The 20,503-nt window shown below is 36.8% G+C and overlaps 1 protein-coding gene across 1 annotated transcript in view; it reads left to right on the plus strand.

Annotated features, from left to right (window-relative positions):
• LOC139949065 (integrin alpha-8-like) overlaps positions 1 to 20,503 on the plus strand; it is a 68,652-nt gene that overhangs the window by 8,344 nt on the left and 39,805 nt on the right. Inside the window, exons 2-4 of the mRNA XM_071947467.1 lie at positions 7,713 to 7,843; positions 10,401 to 10,498; positions 10,830 to 10,965. Of these exons, the coding sequence (XP_071803568.1) occupies positions 7,713 to 7,843; positions 10,401 to 10,498; positions 10,830 to 10,965 (365 nt within the window). The remainder of the gene's footprint in view (positions 1 to 7,712; positions 7,844 to 10,400; positions 10,499 to 10,829; positions 10,966 to 20,503) is intronic.

Consider the following 20,503-nt stretch of genomic DNA (forward strand, 5'->3'; position numbering starts at 1 on the left):
ATTATCATGTTGCTATGTTGTTTACTGGGTAGGAGTGGGTGTAGAAATGCTGAAATTGCATTTAATCTAGACATGATGTAGGGTTTGAAACTATGCAAGGGAGAAAAGCATCTGGAGATAATCATTTGTTGGACAAAAAACTTCTACAAATGTAGTTGTTACTTCAGGTCCTGGTAGTTGAATTAAGATTTTGAAAACATTTCATATAAAATTGATCAAAACATGAAATAAATTGTTGGGATTCACTTTCTGTTTTATGGACAGTAAGTCGACAAAATGTGCAGATTTTGGTAGATCCTGTGACTGATGAATGTACAGTATGTTAAACAGTGGGGACCAGGCATTTATCTCAAAGAGAAACAAATGTTTGATCTAAATAAGTACATTAGCAAGAAATTCTACTTTGAACTTTCCCTCATTGTTCAAGAGTTTTTCACTTGGGTTAGTTGACACTATTCCAGTCAGTTCCACACAGTACTTGGGTTAGTTGACACTATTCCAGTCAGTTCCACACAGTACTTGGATTAAAACAAATTTCCATCAAAATGTTTACACCTTGTAAATGTAGGTAGTTAGGCCTATTTCTTTTTACATGTAATGAAACTGTAGGAGATGTTTTGTCAATAGCTTCTTGTTTTAGTAAATAATCAGATATTTATTGAGTGTTTTGTTTAAATAGTACACCTTCCAGAATACTTGATACTGCTAAGAAAACCCGCTATAAAGATCACCCACTCTGACCATGCTCTGATGAGGCGTGCAATGATGCTTGATAACATGGTAACCTAGTAATCTGAGATGTCATCAATATTATGTTTGCTCTCACTTCCTGTAAAGTGGGCAGACTATATCAACAGCAGGCTCGGAATTACAACAAAACCTTTTATAGTATAAAAAGAACAGAATAGGGGATTTTAACTTTAGCACTAGAGTCGCATGAACTGGGTGTGGGACATGTATTAAAGTGAAGTTTTAAAGATCATAGTTAAATATTTTAGTGCAAGCATAAATGTTTGATTTGATTTCAATTTTGTTCAATAAAACACGGCAAGAATATGTCACTGTACTGTAGAAGGAGGATAACGTGGAAGAAAACAAGGGAAAATGTGCAAAAAAGGACTGCCCTTAAGACTTGTTTACATTTGAGTAACTTATACAATACAGATCGAAACGTGACCTTGCATAGAAAAATAGCTTTTAAACAAAAACATTAAAAAGCAATAAAACCTGGAGAGTTTTAGGATGAGTGCATTAATAAATAGAAATCTATTAAAAACAAACAAAAGTGAAATAAGTAATTAATGAACTAATAAATTAAAATTTCAAATATAGAGAATAAAAACATGTGGCATGTGGATTCCTTTTAGTTTCACAATAGGGAGTGGTTTACTTATTCATATAGAGCTTGAGGATAGATGCCAAATGTGAGGGAAGATGCTCCTCATCAATTACAATGTAACACATAATGATCCAGACCTGAATAGTCTTGAAAGGGCAAGGTAGTTTCTGTTTGGTAAAGTCCACTTTTAAGTTTTAGAGAAGGTGCGGTTATAACTCATAAAATTAAGGGCAATAACTTTGGGTTAGAAGGCTTCAGTCTGCTTTCGATAGTATAAGCATGTTGAGAAACTTTAATGTTGTTATGTACATTGTACAAAGATAAAAACAGTTCAGATGCCCAAGACTTTAAACCTGAGATAGATTACGTTTTTCTTTTGGGGATTATGGAAGCCTGTGAAAGATTCCTATGAACTTTCAAAGATCATTGTTTTAGTGGCAATGAAGATCAGGATTGACCTTAATGCGTTGACGTCATCCAGTTGCCATCTTAGAGGAAAAAGGGTGACAAAACAATTGAAACGCATAAATTTGTACGTGCGGCGCACAGGATTGGCCAATGAACAACCCTCTTTTGACCTCTAGGTGAGGGCGCCCTACTGAAATTATGCATAAGGTCTTATGGACACGGAGGCCTCTATAGAACTGTAGTCAGGACTAAAACTAAATGGAGGCAATGAAGGCGATTGCCTCCATGCCCCCTGGTCATTGCCTTGCTGCCCTTGAAATACTCCAGAAGAAAATTTCTATTTCCTCATAGGGTGCCCATGCCTTGAGAAAATGCCTTGGTGCCCTTGCCATTTAAAAACGAAGCATACAGGCCTCAGTGGTTTGTAATGTAGTTCCTGTACATTCAATTATGTGTGATATAGTGTACTGTATACTCCCACCTAGATGCATGTAGGAACTTGTCTTGAAACTGCACAATGCTCACGTTAACTAAAATCTTCATCTGGCATTAGACTCTTCTGAGTCTGACCACATGAACAGATAAGAGAGGAATAAATAGCTACTTCTTCACATCCCATGCCTAAAGAGAATACTCACATAAATTGGATGCCTATAAAGCCAGGGATTGACTTTACTGTACAAATAACTGCGTACCCTTTGCGTGTGACCTTGTTATCATCAAGCATTGTGTCCTAACAGTTAATATTTATTCAAAAGGTCATGAACTAAGCTTTGAAAATGTGTCCGTGAGAGGAATAAGAAAATGTCATTGAGTACAGGTGCCTGGCAAAGCAACATTTGCATAATGGTGTGAGAAAAGATTCTGAAGAGAGGCCAGGATGGGTTGTTGGAGTATTGAAGATATACTTCAATGTTTTTCTACGGTTGTTTTTCCATTTTTGCTTTTGTTTCATATCGTTCTAATTGTTTTACTCTAATGTTTGATCAAGGTTCCACTGGGTTTTCCATTTATAATTACAGCCATTTTGTTGTCTCATGTTGAATCATGGAGGAAGGTTGAATATGATTTTGTTCATGTTGTTCAAAATTTACTGGCAAAAGTATCAACGAAACTTGATCATGTGTTTTGGTGTGTTGAATAATGTTTTGAATTGTTGTTGTTGTCTCTGTCTGTTGGTTTTATTCTAATGTGTAATCAAGGGTACCCATTTAGGGGGGGGGCCCTAAAAAACGCAAATCCCTTTAAAAAAAAAATCCTTTTACATTTGACCAGGCATTTTGTTGTCTCAAGTTGAATTATAGTTTTGTCCATGTTGTTTAACATTTTACTGCCAAAAGTTTCAAAGAAACTTGATCATCATGTTTTAGGGTGTGATGGTCAATGAGTAATGAAACATGGTTTTTAGTTCCATTTTCTGTTTGCTTTGTAGGATATTTGCAGCTTTTCTTGTCAACGGGGGGGGGGGGGTTGTTTTCAACCAACTGAGTAAACATCAATAATGAAAGTAAACACACAAATACACCTCCTGTTTGGATATGGAAGTGTACTGTTGTGAGGAATCGTCTCTGATGGAAATAACGGACTATTATTTTGCACATTTTGTGATACTAGATAAGTTTATTGTGCTATGAAAATGAAAGTTTGAACACATGACCAACTTGGTGCTTACATTTCCAAAAGGTTTGTGGAAGTGGCATGCTTCCTCATCCTTTTGAAAACTCTTTTATGTTTACAAGGGCCCAGTCCCATGGAGCTGCCTAATGACAATGGACACTAATTGGTAATTGTCAAAGACCAGTCTTCTCAATGAGTGTATCTCATCATACCTCCATGATCTCAACATATGCACAAAATAACAAACCTTTGAAAATTTGAGCTCAATCGGTCTTCAAACTTGCGAGATGATAATGAAAGAAAAAACACCCTTGTCACACGAAGATGTGTGCGTTCAGATGGTTGATTTCAAGACCTTAAATTCTAAATCTGAGGTCTCGAAATGACTTCTTTCTCAAAAACTACGTCACTTCAGAGGGAGCAGTTTCTCACAATGTTTTATACTACCAACCTCTCCCCATTACTCGTTACCAAGTAAGGTTTTATGCTAATAAAAATTTTGAGTAATTACCAATAGTGTCTTCTGCCTTTTTAAGCACAAAAGGTAGCTACGAGAACAACATTATGCTTACCAGACTAAGGTTACCAATTGAACTACCTCGTCACATGCACAATCGGTGCTGGTATCCTGCTATACTGCTTAACAGAAAGTAGCTAAACTTCATTTTCAGAATTTGGCCCAGACAAAAATACTGTGTCGAGGAAAGTTGTACTTTTGTTTAGCTTGGAGGGAAACTCCTTGATTTAACGATTCGTCAGTGGGTACCTGGATGAGCAAAGGTCCATGGTAAGATTGAACAGTCAATGCTTGGCACCTGTTTATTGAAGGTGACAGTGGAGGAGACGAAGGAAAGAGAGAGAGAGAGAGAGAGAGAGACGAGGGGGACAGGGAGGGGGGACTGAAGGAACTAAAGTCTGCAGGTGATGATAATCAGGCATGTGAATCAATAGAATGAGACCTGGGATTGAAAACATTCAAATGTAGTCACATATCGCTCTGGCAACATACAGTTAAAGTTACTTTACTGTGTTGTTTGGAAATCAAGAAATCAGTTTTCAGTTACTTTACTGTGTTGTTTAGAAATTATGAGAACAGCTTTTAACTTAGTTAACGGTGATATGTGACCGGCTCTCCATTAGTGGCCCTTATGTCCCACATTTCACTTTTGTAGTTACATACATGGATGGAAAGGCAATATTCTAAGGTGTACGAGAGCTCTGTATTGAAGATAAACTTAAGGGCCCTTTTTGTTGAGCGAGTCATTAGTTGATGTCTTAAAAACAAGTATTGGAACATGTTTGTTTGAAATATAATCTTTAGATAAATAAGTTATCAGTTAAGTTTTGACTTTGAAGTTCCGGGATGCCAGTTAGAATCCATTTGTTTACAGTTTGTAAAAAATTGTTTATATGCTAATAAATGTAATTTATTATTATATTATTATTATTATTTATGACCTTTACTTCTGTTTTTGTACTAACAAAAAGGGATTGTTAAAACCAAGTAGTTTTCTTGTTAAGAGTATCAGGTGAGAATTGCAATACCCTGCAATCAATATGTGTCCTAGAGTCCTGGGATATTCAAATATGTGGTCTGATCTCACTAGAGTTGAAGAGACGAGCAGCGTCTTCAAGGTGCTTGAACTCTCACTATCTCTCTCTCTCACTTCCTCTATTAAAGGCTCTGGACACATTTGGTAATTACTCACAGTATATATTAGCATAAAAACTTACTTGGCAACAATCAATGGAGAGCTGTATTAAACATAGCGAGAAAAGACTCCCTCTGCAGTCACATAGTTTTTGAGAAAGAGGTAATTTCTCACTGTTTAAATCTGTGAAAGACTTCAGGCTAGATGCTTTTCTCTGAAGGCACTTAAATTTGTGCAACAAGGAAGTTTTTTCTTTCATTATTTTCTTGCAGCTCCGATGATTATTTGAGCCAAAATTTTCACAGGTTTCTTGTTTTATTCATATGTTGGAATACACCAAGTGGGAAGACTGATCTTGGACTATTACAAAGCATGTCTAGTGCCTTTAAAAAGAAGAAAGCACACTTTGTTTTGTTTTATAGTTAAGATTTAAAAAAACTTCTGAAGAGTTCTTAGGAAAATATTTTGACACAAGATGTAGGTGTTCTAAATGAAAGTGTATTTCAAGGAAGTTTAAACCTCTTGATGCATTAGTTCCGATAATAGTCCGAGTTGATTGATTGAAACGCACCTGTTTCTCTTTTGATTAAATGCATACATGTATGAGCTACAATGGCAGTCAAAATGCTTCATACCCTCCGCGTCCCCCGCTCAATGTTGTTAATCCCAGCTGGAGCGCAGACCATGCAATGAGAGCCAACATTGAATGGGAGGGGGAGGGGTGGGGGCGGTGGCGGGGAGGTGGAGGCCCAATGAAATATGGCCGGGATTGTAGCTCCACAGAAGTCTATTCATTTTTTATAGTGCTGTGTAACTTGTGTCGTACAAATTGTGTCACAACAATAATAGGAAACTAAAAAACATTCAAGATCTCAAATGATCCAAGGAACTTTTACCGGTACATTTTGTGGGAATGTTGACTCTGAAAGCACCGGTTGTACCTGCAAGTTCATTATTTATTTATAGTTTTATTTATATTTCTCACACCATGCAAAGCTTCAAACACCACTTTTAATATATATCTTACACGCAGTGATAAAATGAAAGTTAATATCAAGTTTTATTTTGTTTTGAATTATAAAATATTTAAGATGATTCTTCCTTCACTATTCGGAAAATTAGTATTGAGTTTTATTTTGTTATGAATTAAGAAATGTTTGAGATGATTGATTCTTCCTTCAGAATGATACTGAATAAGGAAGAAATGAAAGTCGAATCTTGAAGTACTCTGTGGCAAATTTAAGCTGAATCTTTCTTCAAAATCAGAATGATACTGAGCATTAGCAAGGAAGAGATGAAAGTTCATTTCAATCTTGAAGTACTCTGTCATAGATTTAAGATGATACTTTCTTCAAAATCAGAATGATAAGGAAGAGATGAAAGTTGAATCTTGAAGCACTCTTCGGAAGATGCAGCTCTTGTTCTAAGAAACTGCAGGTGACGATGATGATACATCTTCTTAATCAATACAACACACTAGGTTTAGACTAAGGATTTAAGATGCAGATGGTGTTCCATAGCAGTATAACCAAAGATTCTAGAACTCTCTTGCCACTTATCCAAGATGTATCACCCAGGTTTTATTTTACACTTAAGGTATCGGTTACTCATGCAAAGTAACAATTTCAGGGAATAAAACAGCTTTTATCTGTCTCCAGTTGAACTCCTTTCCCGGTGAAAATGTTGTTTTTAAAGTGAATAACTGAGTTCAATGACTTTATAGATGTTATTTTTGCATCGGTGGATAAAGAAGATAAATTGTTTTTACTCTTGCAACTGTATACTCAGTACTTTCACGACTTCTGTGAAGTAAAAGTACCGAGTATACAGTGCAAAACATCAGGGAAAGGGGAACTATATTCAATGCCTGTGAATGTGATAAGTGTGTATCTGTGGTAAAACCATTTAAAGATGGCGCATTTCTGTCTAATTAGTACCGTCTGCCCAGAGATGTCTGATTTGACAGATTTTTGAACTTAGTCTCTTTGGCACTTTTGGAACAGAGAAGAAAAAAAAAGTTCACAGACTTACAAATAACTTACAGGTTTTACAGAAGGTAATGATAAAACACTTCTCTTGAAATATTATTCCATGAAATGCTTTACTTTTTGAGACAACATTAAAACAATTATCAATTCTCGACTACGAGAATTACAGATTTATAGTAAACACATGTCATGACACCGCGAAACGTGCAAAAACAATGTAGGGTTTTCCCGACTCCGATGACAGATTGAGCCTAAATTTTCACAGGTTTTTTATTTTATATACAAGTTGTGATACATGACGTGTGGGCCTTTGGACAATACTATTTACCGAAAGTGTCCAATGGCCTTCAGAAATCGTTTGAAAGCAAACTTGTGTTGGTTTAAGACTTTTCTACTTGTACTTTTATATTTCCTTGTGTTTAAAAAAAAATGTTGTAGGCCAACTTTTATTAGCCTATATGCTTAAAATGCTTTAACGTTGAGGCTACGTGTAAGGTGCTTAACAAGTATCTTTAATTCATAATATTATGTCTCATTGAAGTGAGTTTGAAAAAATGATAAATAGTAGAACTACCTTACAACTCATCATATTGTAACAGGAGCTTTAACAGTAAATCTTTGATTTACAAAAAGGTAATTGCAGTCAAATCACGTCACCATCTCTGTGCCATTTTAACTTTCATATCCTCTTATTTCTATTCATAACAGGTTACTAGTTGGGGCGCCAAAAGCGCAAACGTCGCAGCCTGATGTGATTGAAGGGGGTGCAGTCTATAAATGCCCCACGGCACCACTGAATGCGCCTGGGCCTTGTCAACAAATACCATTTGACACAGAAGGTAAGATCATTTTGATTTGCCTCATTGTAAATTCCGCAAATCAAATTCAATGTGTAAAATTCCTGGCCGGAAGACTTTAATAAATTAAGAAATGTATATTGTGGTGGCAACAACAGTAACAGGCAAGCTTGGAAGTCAAATAGGTAAAGGGGTTGCTCTAGAAAGCAGGAGGTTATTGGATTCTAGTTGGGTCTCGATCTATAAAAATTTGATTCCCCCTCCCCAAAAAGAACGCAAAAACACTCAGTACACACTACCTTTATATTAAGGTTGTGAGTCCACATGAAGAGCTAGGGTTAAAGGTGTTTGCTCAAGATTCCTTGTAAGATAAGTTAAGAATAAGAAGAAGTGGTGTTAAGAATATAAACCTATGCAACTAGAAAATGTTTCTTTATTTGAAAATTACTTGTATTAAAAAGGAACTACCTAAACTAAGTTCATATATTTTCTGTTTTCACAAAATTGTTTTTGTAAAATTTTATAAAACATCTTACAGGTTTTTCATGATATATTTATGTTATGCATGGAATGAATGGTCAAGCGCAACGGACTCAAGCTCTGGTAATTCTGATTAATGGATTGGAGTCCCCATCATGACACTTGTGTCCTTAAGCAAGAGGCTTAACCATTATTGCTTCGTCCTTCCGAGATGGAACGTAAAGCCCAAGATCCTGTTTGTTGTGTAATGCCTTGGAAGTTGCACTTATCGCTAAGAAAAGGTTTTTCCCCTGATGTTTCTGGCGCTGCTGAGTGCATCACAGCACCTTGTAAACCCTTAGGTGCTACATAAATCAGTCTCATAATTCATAAAAACTTCAGCTGTCTTAAAAAGTGTTTCTCTTTGTTCAAGTGCCTTGATCAGCTATTGGTGGATACGTGATAAGACCCATTTGTACTTTCCCAAGTTCTGCGAGAAAAGTCACAGGCATATCAACAGCTGAATTATTATTAAGAGATGTTAAATTTGCATCGGGGATAAAGAATATTAATTGGTTTTTACCCATACACAGATGCAAGTCATGTGAAAAAATATTATAGGCATGTTACTCGGGTGGGATTCGAACCCACGACCCTTACAATTCTAGAGCAGTGTCTTACTAACTAGACTACCGAGGTTCCTGATAGCTAGAGGCAGTTTGAATCCTATGTTTTGGCAGCGGGTACCGCAACGATAATAAGAGATGTTACGTTTGCATCAGGGATAAAGAATATTAATTGGTTTTTACCCATACATTGATGTGTGGTACCCGCTGCCAGCTACCGGGCAACCTCGGTAGTCTAGTTGGTAAGACACTGCTCTAGAATTGCAAGGGTCGTGGGTTTCGAATCCCACCTGTGTAACATGCCTGTGTTTTTTTTTTCATAGGATTCGGGAAAGTACTGAGTACACAGTGCTAACACACATCAGTGTATGGGTAAAAACCAATTAATATGAATTATTATTTTTACACAAAGTGTAAACGCTGCCAGCAACTGTTTTGTCAGATCTACTAATCCTGTAAATGAATTTTAATAAAGATTCAGCAAAAATCGGTGCTGGAAAAGCAGAACACCAACTAAGGCTGTGTCCGAAACGGCGACTTCGTCTACAGTGCCAAAAGAGACGCAATCATTGCAGCAAAACAACATTTCAGTAGATGGAAGTTGTGTGTGATACAGGCTAATCCTTTGACCCTAACTGTCCCTGTGCTATTAACACGCTAGAGTCCTTGGTTGAATACAGAGAAAGCAATAGGCCTCGGGTCTTTACATTGCAGCAAGAAAAATAAGTCAGTCTTTGGTCCTTGCTCTATGGTCTTACAATGTAATACTGGCAGAAAGACAGGTCTTTACAAATGGACTGCAATGTTAATAAAGCTTTACATTCAGCTTGTAATTGGAACAAATTCAGTCAATGGAAGAGGCAGGTCTGGGTTGTTTATTATGGTTAGGATGTTGGGGGAGAAATAGTACTACAAACAAAGTCAAATTGGTGTTATTTTGTTTATGATCACAATTTTTCTGAATTGATGAATTTTAACTTAAGTTTGTTTCAAGGTTTGTTCATGCAATGAAACTTTTTCTTAACAAATTAAATTCATGATCAATTTCGCCATAATCAATCTACTACAATTTAAATGAAGTGATAGGTCCTTAACAACGGAGTGATAATTAATTCTAGATAATCATACTGATGAGAATTTTGCCATTAGGATGAAAAACCCTCCTTTGCTGAGACGTCAGAATGTCTCATTTGTCTTATAATCCCAAAGGCTGTCTTCTGTGACAGTCAAGAAACTTTGAGACGCTGATGGAGTAGATTGATCAAATAAATACCTCAGCTCAGCTTCACCTCTCATTAAAACAAAATGATTTAACAAAAAAACCACATGTAAGACGTCTGATTTGGGGGAATGTCAGTATCCATGTTTAGAATGCTGTAACCATGGTGGATGATGTAACCAAGGAGGAAAATCTTTGGGAAAAAGGCAGAAGAATCTGTTGGACTCTCCTCTGCATCTGCTTAAAAATAAAAGAGTTATTTACTGAATTTGTTTTACTGTCTGACTCTTTTCAGGTCATACTTTGGACACTAATGGAGGTCAAGTGGCTGATAAATCTCACCAATGGTTTGGTGCTTCTCTCAAAAGCTCTGGCCCGGATGGCAAAGTAGTGGTAAGTTACATGTAACACTCTTACTCTCCCCCTAAACCCATCTACCCCAACCCCTCCCTAACATCTCCAAACCCCCTCCCAAGCCCTCCCCATTCCAAAAACCTCTCCAAACTCCACCAAGAAGACACCGCCCCAACACATCCCCAAACCCCAGCACCTCCCCAAACCCAACCAAGAAGACAACATCAAACAGACCCTCAAGCCAGAAACAGATCCCAAGCCAAGGTGTTGGGGGGAAAACCCCAAAGATTACTATGACACTCTATTACCTAAACCAAGTATCCAAACTCCCATAATATTAACAATGACCTACTTCTCGTTAACCTTACAGGCCTGTGCTCCTAGATATACATGGTTCTATACCGCTGATATGAGTAATGACGAAAGGGAACCTGTCGGAGCTTGCTATGTCAGCTCAAACAACTTTACACATTTTCGGGAGTATTCACCTTGCAGGACAAATGATAGTGAGTAGATTTTCCTTTGACAGCATCTGTCCTGTGCCAAATTTTATAGAGCTGCTAAGCACATAAATTTGCTTAGCATGACATTTTTTCCTTGATAAAAACAGGATTACCAACCAAATTTCCAAGTGATTTTCAGAATAAGCAAACAACAGCTGAGTACCAGTAACAAGCAATACATAACAAATGGAAACTTGGTTGATAATCCTGTTTTTATCAAAGCAAAAGTTTCATGCTTAGCAAATTTATGTGCTTATCAGTTCTATGAAATTTGGCCCTGGTTATGCCCCCCTCCCCCCCCCCCCTTCAATCATAACACAATATCAAATTCAATATTGATCACAGGATGTTTACACAGGTTTGCTCTAAATCATTTCTATTTTTATTTTGTCAAAGCGAGTAATTTTGTCCAAGCAATGCTTTAGGAAATAGAATGACCTAAAATAACAGTCGCCATGGATATGGGCCGAGAAAATACTGTGGAAGGTGGAGAAGTGTTTAGACAGTAGCTGAGTAACGACTGCCTTTAAGATAGTTGTTGAGAAAGCTTCAACTTGATATTTATTCTGAAGGAGATGAAACCCTTTGAGTGGAATAATAGATGGCTTTATAAAGTGTTATTTCTAAGACTCTGTACACACGCAAGTAATTACCCTAAGAGGTTGAGGATGATTTGGCAGTTTGAAGATTAATGAGATGAAAGATTCTAATGGAATTCAACATCTTGAAGAGGTACAGGATGAAGAGTAACAATGTTTCCATGTTCTTGGAATTTGCTTAAATGGCTGATAAACATTACATGGTGCTTTAAAGGAATAGGTCTCAGTAGCTCCACATACCTGGAAGGAAAAAATTCTGAGCACTTTGATTCGTCCCTAGGGGTGTGATAAAGCCCTTACAAGTACCTAGTATTATTTTAATCTGTAAACTGTTAATTTCATTGCTTTGTTGATCACATTAAACAAACAAAATGCTTTTCTAAAAAAAATAAAAAAAATGTAAAGATAAAAAGATTGACATGCACGATAGAGCGAACAGGGACCCTAGATCCATACATAAGGTGCATGACTAGTACATGTAGTGATAGCATGGGGGAAGAAATAAGTACAGCGAGTACCGCCATGGTCCCACAAATGTACCTTTTATCTCTGCTTTCTGACGATATTTGCACAAGTTGAAGCAAAAGATTTAGCGGATGTGTAAAACTCATCTGTACAGAGCGGCTGTGTGCTCAACATACTGATTGCTTTGGTTGTTTGAGTTGGGTGGTTTGTAATAAAGACAATGTTGACTTAATGCCCACTTAGGGATTTCCATTGGTAACAGTCCATTAATCTCTACACACATCTTGAGGTGGTCATTACGAATTGAAAACACCAGGGAGATTTAAATGCAATCTTAAGTGGATTTTGGAGAATGGGATGGTGGGATGGTGACTGTATCTTGAGAGAGTCTTAATGATACAAAACGCATCGGGTGGTTGGCAAAACTGCTGCTACTGTCTGTCTTGAAAAACTGCTACTGTCATTCCTGAAGAAGAACAACTGCTTTTACTGTCGTTCTTGAGAAAGGTTGTTTTTGGCTTTCTTGACTAAACTGCTGCTTACTGTTAATCTTGAAAAAAGGGTGCCTTTACTGTCCTTCTAAAAAACAATGCTGCTGTCTCTATTGCAAAACTGCAACTTTCATTCTTGACAAATTCTGCTGTCTTTCTTGGTACAACTGTTGCTGTATTTCTTGAGACTAACGGCTGTAACTATTACTGGTATGAGAACAAGCCTTTACTGTCTAAATTAATTTGGGGTTAAACGGAGAAGAATTGACAAGAGTGGGATTTGAACTAACAAGCTTCGGCTATCTAAGCCTATTTTGACAATCTTTGTGCGGGGTGCAAGTCTGAAGATATCCAACCGTTAGCTGCCATGTACACCCAAGTTTATTTGCAAATTAAATTCTGTAAATTAAGGTACATTTAACTTTGGAGCCAACCTGTACTCCTTGAACTTCAAATATTCTGTTGTGTTTTTGGAATGAGTTCAAGTGTTTCTCATATTAAGAACTTCCTGCTACTTCAAAATTTACCTTCTTCTCGGAATCCTTAACTACAACAATGTTATTTTTAAACACAGTAAAGATACAGGTAATAGGTTTGCACAAATGCTCTTGTTTCCTCCTTGGTTTTTTCCTCCTTTCTTGTTATCTTTTTATCTGCGTAGTTCCTAGCAATGTAATCCTGACCGATAGGTAGCTCCATTCAATGTGAAAACTGTCATCAAACCTTATCCAAAGATCTGTCTTTTTATTAAAATTGATGATAAAAAACTGAGTTTCTATAGAAACATCCTGCTGCGGTAATATCCAGGCTGGTCTCAAGAGGAAGATAAAACCTTAGGTCGTAAAATTCATCAATTCTATATTCCTTAGAACCAAGATGCTCTTAAATACAATTGAAACATAATTGAGTGGAAACTTGCCCCGGGCGCTGAAAAAATAAATGTCAAAAATCACTAACAATCCTTTTACTCAAAAATATTGTCTTTTGTTTTTTGTTTTTTGTTTTTATGTATGTTGGCTTTACAAGGAGTACTGTCTGCTGTCAATTATTCTACTTTTCTATGTAATGAAATTCAGCCATACATTTATAAATTATTGGTTTGCTCAAAAGACATCAGCTCCTCTCCAATAATTAGTTTTAAGAAGAAATCCTCTGCAATAAGAAGGGGAAAAAAACAACCTGTGAAAATTAATCCTATGGAAAACTCATGTTAAAAAAAATCAGTCAATTGTGACTAAGTGGTTATCACACTAAAACTCAATGTTGTCTTAAAAACAAAAGCAAATTTCATCATTTTGTTTTTTAACATTCAGAAACCTGTCATATTTAAAAGCTTTCTCAACAAAGGTTTTCCCTTTCAATATTGAGAAATGATGTAATGATCTTTATTTAGATATGTGATTACCCTGTGGCAATTACTTGAAATTTAATCTTGATGATTTTCTGTTGAGTAGAGATTAGTAATGCTGCACTAGGCTTGATGTTTCCTTTGTTGATCAAGTAGCAAACAAATATATCAAAAGAAGCAACAAACAACGCATCAAGAGTGCCAGCAGCCAAATGCTGTCAATCAAAATTACAGTCGGATTGAAATATCGCACCCTATAGCATGGAGGAAGCCAGCCTATAGCAAGTTAGAAGAGGTCATGCAAAGTTAAGAATAAAATATTAGGGTGGAACTGAGGGTATTTGTTCTCATCTACCTCTTTCTTAATGTGTACCCTCCGTGCTTGATGTCTTTTCATAATTACTAAGCCTTCATTCTTTCCCTGCCTCTACAACTTGGCAAGAAGTATTCAATTTTGAGTCAGTGTTCTTTACTGGGAGTAAAACTAAGACAGTAACAAGCATGAGTTGGTTAAATTCTAATCATCTTTGTTTGTTCTTGACTTGTTATCAACCTTTATGTAATCCCCAAAAGCAACAGAAATAGGCTAATAATTATTGCCTTTGTTTTTAATCACTAGACCTAATCAGATGAGATTAACAGAGCAGATAGAAATTGAATCTCATAAACAGATGTGAAATCAATGACTCGATTCAAGAAGCTTGATAAACCTTAAAGGCTGAAATATTTCCATATCGTATCACCCCCCCCCCCCCCCAAACAAAAATCAAATATTTTGGTTTTAGTTATTAAAGTGTGATCTTTACCCAAGGCATGTTATTCAATAATGAGATTATGTTTTTTTAAAATAAGGTACATAAACAATTCTGATTTGGAAGATATTCCTAGTTTTGTGTGTGTGTGACAAAACTTACTATTCAATTAGGATTGTTTGTCTTTGTTCATTTGAGTAGCACTAATACTTAATTGCCATTCATACTACATGTAGAACTTTCCTGACGCTGAAATGAATCTTCTTAATTTCTTTTGGAAAAGAAGACAATATGTTTGGACAGTGATGTCCAAACCCTTACATTGTTTGAAGAACAGACTTAAGTCAATATATACGCCCCTTGGGATATTTCCTCAAGCTAAATGCTATAAAATTGTGTCCGTTTGTCCTTTTGTCCTTTTATGTTAGGACTAAGTATTTCCCTTGTGCACTTTCTGCCAAGTCTTGGCGCTATTTGTATTTAATCTTTGATGTGTTTAAATTATGTGAGGGGCCCAAATGATCAGTGTGCTGTATGTGTCATCCTCGGTAAAAAAAAAATGAATAAATAGAGTAAATATAATGATATAGGTTTAGAATTTGGCAACAAGTTTTCATCATTTGTTGAGACACTCAGTGATGTGTTTGTGATTTGTTCCCATGTAAAGAGTGACTAAGGATCGAATGCTGAATAAGATTGTAGGAAGAGTCTAATGCCTACAGGGCAGCACGAATAACCAACTAGATATTAGAGATCTACCTCCATGGAAGATGGAAAAGGAACTTGGCCTCTAGGTAGAGGGGTTGTAGTGTGTCAGGACGACATAGGAAGTTGTGGTCAATTGTATTAGGTCGTTAATGGACAAAACGATACTGTTGTGGATCAACCAGTTTCTTCTTTTATTTCTGTTTTCTGTGAGATGTGTAAGTAATACCTTAGGGGATAATATCACTTGGAAGTTCCATAAATCCTGCAGTCTTATGATTGGTCAATTTAGTATGAGGTCGCACATCTCGTGTTGTGAGGCGTATATGTCCTGATATAAAATTTCACTTTTCTCCTTTTTATGTTTTTCTTCGTTCCTATTATATAGTATCATAAATTTAAATTAAAGGCCATTTTATCAAAAGCGTCTTGAGGCATTGCTTTCAGTGCCATGAAACACGCCTTGATGATTTATGTTTCAATCTCCAACCCAAACAATCTCCTCCCTGTGTTGCAAATTCTTTCCTCCCTTCTCATTTCATGCTTTCCTTCTTCTTATCCAGCGAAACCTTACAGTCTTAGTTTATTCTTCCTCCATGGTTTATAGCAGCAGCGCCTCTTTGCTGATTAACAGAACGCCTCACACACAAGATGGTAATTACTTGATGAAATTGAGACTGTCTGCTTTTTGACAGGGGTGTACATTAGGTCTCAGCCTCTACTAATTCATTGTGTCAGATAAAGGACGAGTGGCGGTAAATCCTCAAACATCAAGCCTTTATTGCTTGCACAATGAAAAAACATCTCTTTCTTGAATGGGAATTCCAAGTACAAATGTTTGACACAAAGACGTATGTCATTAAGTTATGTTTGAAGCTTTGCATGGTGTGAAAAATGATAAGAATCAATTATAAATAGTCGTAAACTAGCAGGTACAACTATGTATAAATTCACTTTTGAGTGAGTGTTGGCTCTGAAAAGAACTGGTTTCGATGTTTTGAATGGTACACTCTGCTCGTCTTCAGGAGAAAAAAATAAGAACATTTTTGTTTTTTCCTGAAGCTGAGCAGAGTACAATAGTGTTCGGAACAAATCGGTTCTTTTGAGAGTCAACACTCACTCAAGAGAGAGTTATAACATGGTTGTTGTACCTGCAAGTTTCCTACTATTTATAGGATGTCATTATTGTCTGCCTGTAGTGTACTATTTAGTGAAGGAACTTAAGTTCACACGTTGTTTTGATAGTTTGTTTTACAAGGAGAAGTAAAAACAACCTTGTATATGGAAGAGAAATCTTCTTGTTTAGGGACCCCGGAAGAGAAATCTTCTTGTATAGGGACTCTGGAAGAGAAATCTTCTTCCCAATCGTTGTCTTCTCAATCAAAACAATCCGCTTAGTTCTCTCTAGATTTGACAAAGAAACAACGATTGACACATAAGGCTTTATTCACTAGAGATACCTCCATGAGGTTAACAATAAGATGACTGTAATCTTAAACTCCTTCAGCCTACGACGACGTTCGTAAACCTCTCTCTTTCTCTTCTGCATGATAAAACAAAACAATCCTCTTAGTGTTTATGTGGAGAATTAACGAGGAAACAATGTTTGACACGTTCGTCTTGCCACCAGGGACTAACATCCTACCTGTTCAGCCTGAGGTCAGGTTCTGATCAGGATTTTCAATTCCATCTTCATCTGCTTCTTAGTCGTCTTCGTCTTCTTCTTCTTCTTAACTAATTTGAAATCTTCAACAGGAAGCAATCAGTTTGAATTCTAATTCCCTTTTTTTTTTTTTTTTTTTAGTTTACTGAGTTGCAGATTCTGCTGTCACGATATCAGTAATCAAATTAAAGTGAATTAAGTACGAGTTCTCAGTTTTATCAGGCAAGATGTACGTGTAGCGTTGATTAGTTTGTTGTGAAGTTAAATTTCAGTGTCAACATGTAGGCTCTTATAAATTCTTCTACAAAAACAGAACAAAGTAACAGTCTTGACACTTGGTTCATTAGGTGGCATGGCAACTGTCTCAGAGAAGGGATCCATTAAAACTTGACATTTTAAGGGGAACCAAGGCCAAGACGAGATAAAGGCATCCAGGTTTTGCCTAGGATTTCATAAACTTGAAAATGCTTGAATTGTTGAATTAGTGGTTGCAGAAATGCTTCCTCCACAAACCTCTGATATCTGGGAACTAGATGTTAAATTTGCATTACAGAAGGAGAATTTTATTTGATCTTAAACAAATTCAAAGTGCCTCTGGCTATCTGGCAATCCGATGGTCTAGTGGTAAGACATCTGCTCTTGAATGGCAAAGGTCAGGGGTTCGAATTCCACTTGAGTACATGTATGCAGTGAATGTTTTTCACAGGACTCGGGAAAGTACAGTGCTTTACAAAAGCAGTGTATGGGTAAAACAGTTGAAGGCCCTCTTGATACAGCATCCACTGTTAAGTTCAGTGACTAATCATTGAAGTTTATTTCTTTAAAACGTGATTAAGTAGAGACCATGGACAAATGTCATGTCCAAGTTTAATTTCTTTGTTTCCACAATGGAATGTCTCGTCGTCAGAGCTCCAAGATTGGTTTTTACTGTAAACTACACTTTGACATTGTCAGGCATGTATTCTTTGTTTTTGAAAGGGCAAGGGCATCACAAAAATAAGGAATGTTTTCCTTGGTAAAGTGCACCCTATGAGGATATTGTAAAATTTCTAGTGGAGCATTTGAAGGGCACCAAGGCAATGACCAGGGGGCATGGAGGCAATTGCCTTCATTGACTCCTTGAAGTATCAGGCCTGCATGGTTGTGTCCTGTACAAACTGTCTAAAGTCAATTAAAGTGACATGGATTCTGCTGAGGAGACACAGGTGATTGGCAATCACATGTTACTCATCTTACAATTGACAACCTGCCAGTAACGCTAATTGCCTGGGCAAGATTTACATTCATCATGGTGGTAGGAATATCTAGATGTGTTCGTAGTGTAAACCTTGCCAGTAACACTAATTGCCTGGGTAAGATTTGCCTTCATAAAGTAAACTATGTGAAAACAAAGTGTGTAATAAAGAAAAAGATTCATGGATTACTTTATTGCAATATATCAACTCGTCCAGAATATTGATGCAGTGTTGGGTTACCTCTTGGTCTTCTAGGTTTGTTGGAATATTTTCTTTGTTTGGATTTAGAGGCATCGGGTTTCACTCTTGTGGTTTCATTACCCAAGGTTCTTGACTTGCAGGATGTATGGTGCTTGATTTAAGGCCACTGTTCCAGACCTGCTCTCTCTCCGATCCCTCTCCGCTCCGTCTATAAACCAGTTCCACATCAATGCTGTGATGGTTTTCATCACTCCACAGGCGTTCAAGATCAATCTTAAAAGTCATTTTAGTATTTTGAGCATGAGTCACCATGGTACCTATTAAGTGTTTCTCATTAAGGGAGTGGTACAATGGTGGTAGCTGGAACAGACTTCTCTAAGCTCGCTATCTAGTCAGATGCGGTTTGACCTATGACCTGACGTAGTTGTATCAATAATGAGCTTTTGTAGAACCCTTTGTTATTGTCATGGTCATTCCATACAACAAACCTTCACTGTCAGACAAGATTGTCTAGATCTAATCAAAATGACTCCCATGAATCAAATGCATCACATCAACAGGGTTCTGCCAAGGATTTCTGTAGTGGCGAAAAATATTTTGTCCCTAATTCTTAGAGTTAGACTCTAACCAGGTAGTTAAAAATAATGGTTTTGGATAGCAATTTGTGTACTCTTAAAACGTTTTGTTAATAATTATTTGGCAAGATAAATTACAAAATTTTGTAAATGTGTGGTAGTTGGAAATAGAGAAAATTCTTCAAGTGGTGGTTGGGGATTCCTGAGTGCGGAGCGGGTTTTCCGGCACCGACCACTGTGGGCAGAACCCTGCATCAAATAATGATCCAAGAATATTCTCAGTTTATTTTGATTGTATAACAGATTTTTCATCCTCAAAGCTTCTAAGCACCATGCCGATAGATGTTAGTCAATAGTTCCACACAATAACAACCAGTTTGACAGACACTTGCAAGAATGATTTGATTGCGGGAAATATAAAAAGGCAACGGCAGCTGTCTTTAGAGCGTGTGAATTATTTAGAAGTATCAATAACCTCTCAATCCAGCTTTGAGTTTTACATAATTACATTGAGACATCTAAATCAGCGTCACGTATCTACACAGAGTTAGTTTGGATTGAAATTTAATTGTTTTTCTATCCATGAGAAGCGTGGGTTGTATCCTGCTGGTAATTGTACTATCCGACCTGGAATTATGAATTATTGGGCCTATCTAGATTCAAAGATAGCAATTATTCAATAAACCGGAGGATATTTTGCAAACTTATTGTCTAATAAAAAACATTTATCAAGTGCATCAAATTACATACCAACCAAAAGGACATATGTATGGTATAAATGCAAAAAATAGTTAGCGGGGGCCTGACTGACGTCTCAACCATAGCAGAGTCTTTCTCAAAGTCTGCTTCTAGGGTCGAATTGTTAGGCCATTAACCTTTTTTTATATATTTAATCCAATTTCATAACACATGAGATAAAATATTAAAGTGGACAAAAAGTATTTAAGTTTTTTAAAATGCCAGATGCTAGTCCGTAGCAACCAAAATGGCTGAATTCTATACATGTATGATCATAATGCGTGCGGAAACATCCGGAAAATGACTTAGTATCTATGATCCCATAGATATCTGTTCTTGTCAGTCGATATGTAGAATACGTCACCGTGGTAATGGTTATAACATACTACCAAGAAGCTGGAATTCTCAGCTTTAATTTCTCTGTCCATATTTGGGACTTGAGATTTGGCACTTTGTGGTCTCTAGGGAAAGGATGAGGACTTCAAACAGAAAGAAGAAAAGACTGAAAATAGAACACCTGGTATAAATTATCGCTTGTAGATGGATTTGAATTTTATTGCCATGAGTAAGATGATTTATTCTTTATTCTTTGAACTTGTCAGTTTCTTGAAGGTTCTTTTGTATTTCAAGGTAATGGAGGATCTTTTTTTAGCCCCTCCATGTTATGAGTGTTGAGGGGAGCACCCCACTAAATAAGGAGAAAACAGTGCGTCGAGCTCATCAATATTTTGTGTAGGCCCTCAAAAACTTCTATATTCGACAGACGCGA

Source organism: Asterias amurensis, chromosome 16 (assembly GCF_032118995.1).
Source record: "Asterias amurensis chromosome 16, ASM3211899v1".
In the NCBI taxonomy this organism is placed as follows: Eukaryota; Metazoa; Echinodermata; class Asteroidea; order Forcipulatida; family Asteriidae; genus Asterias; species Asterias amurensis.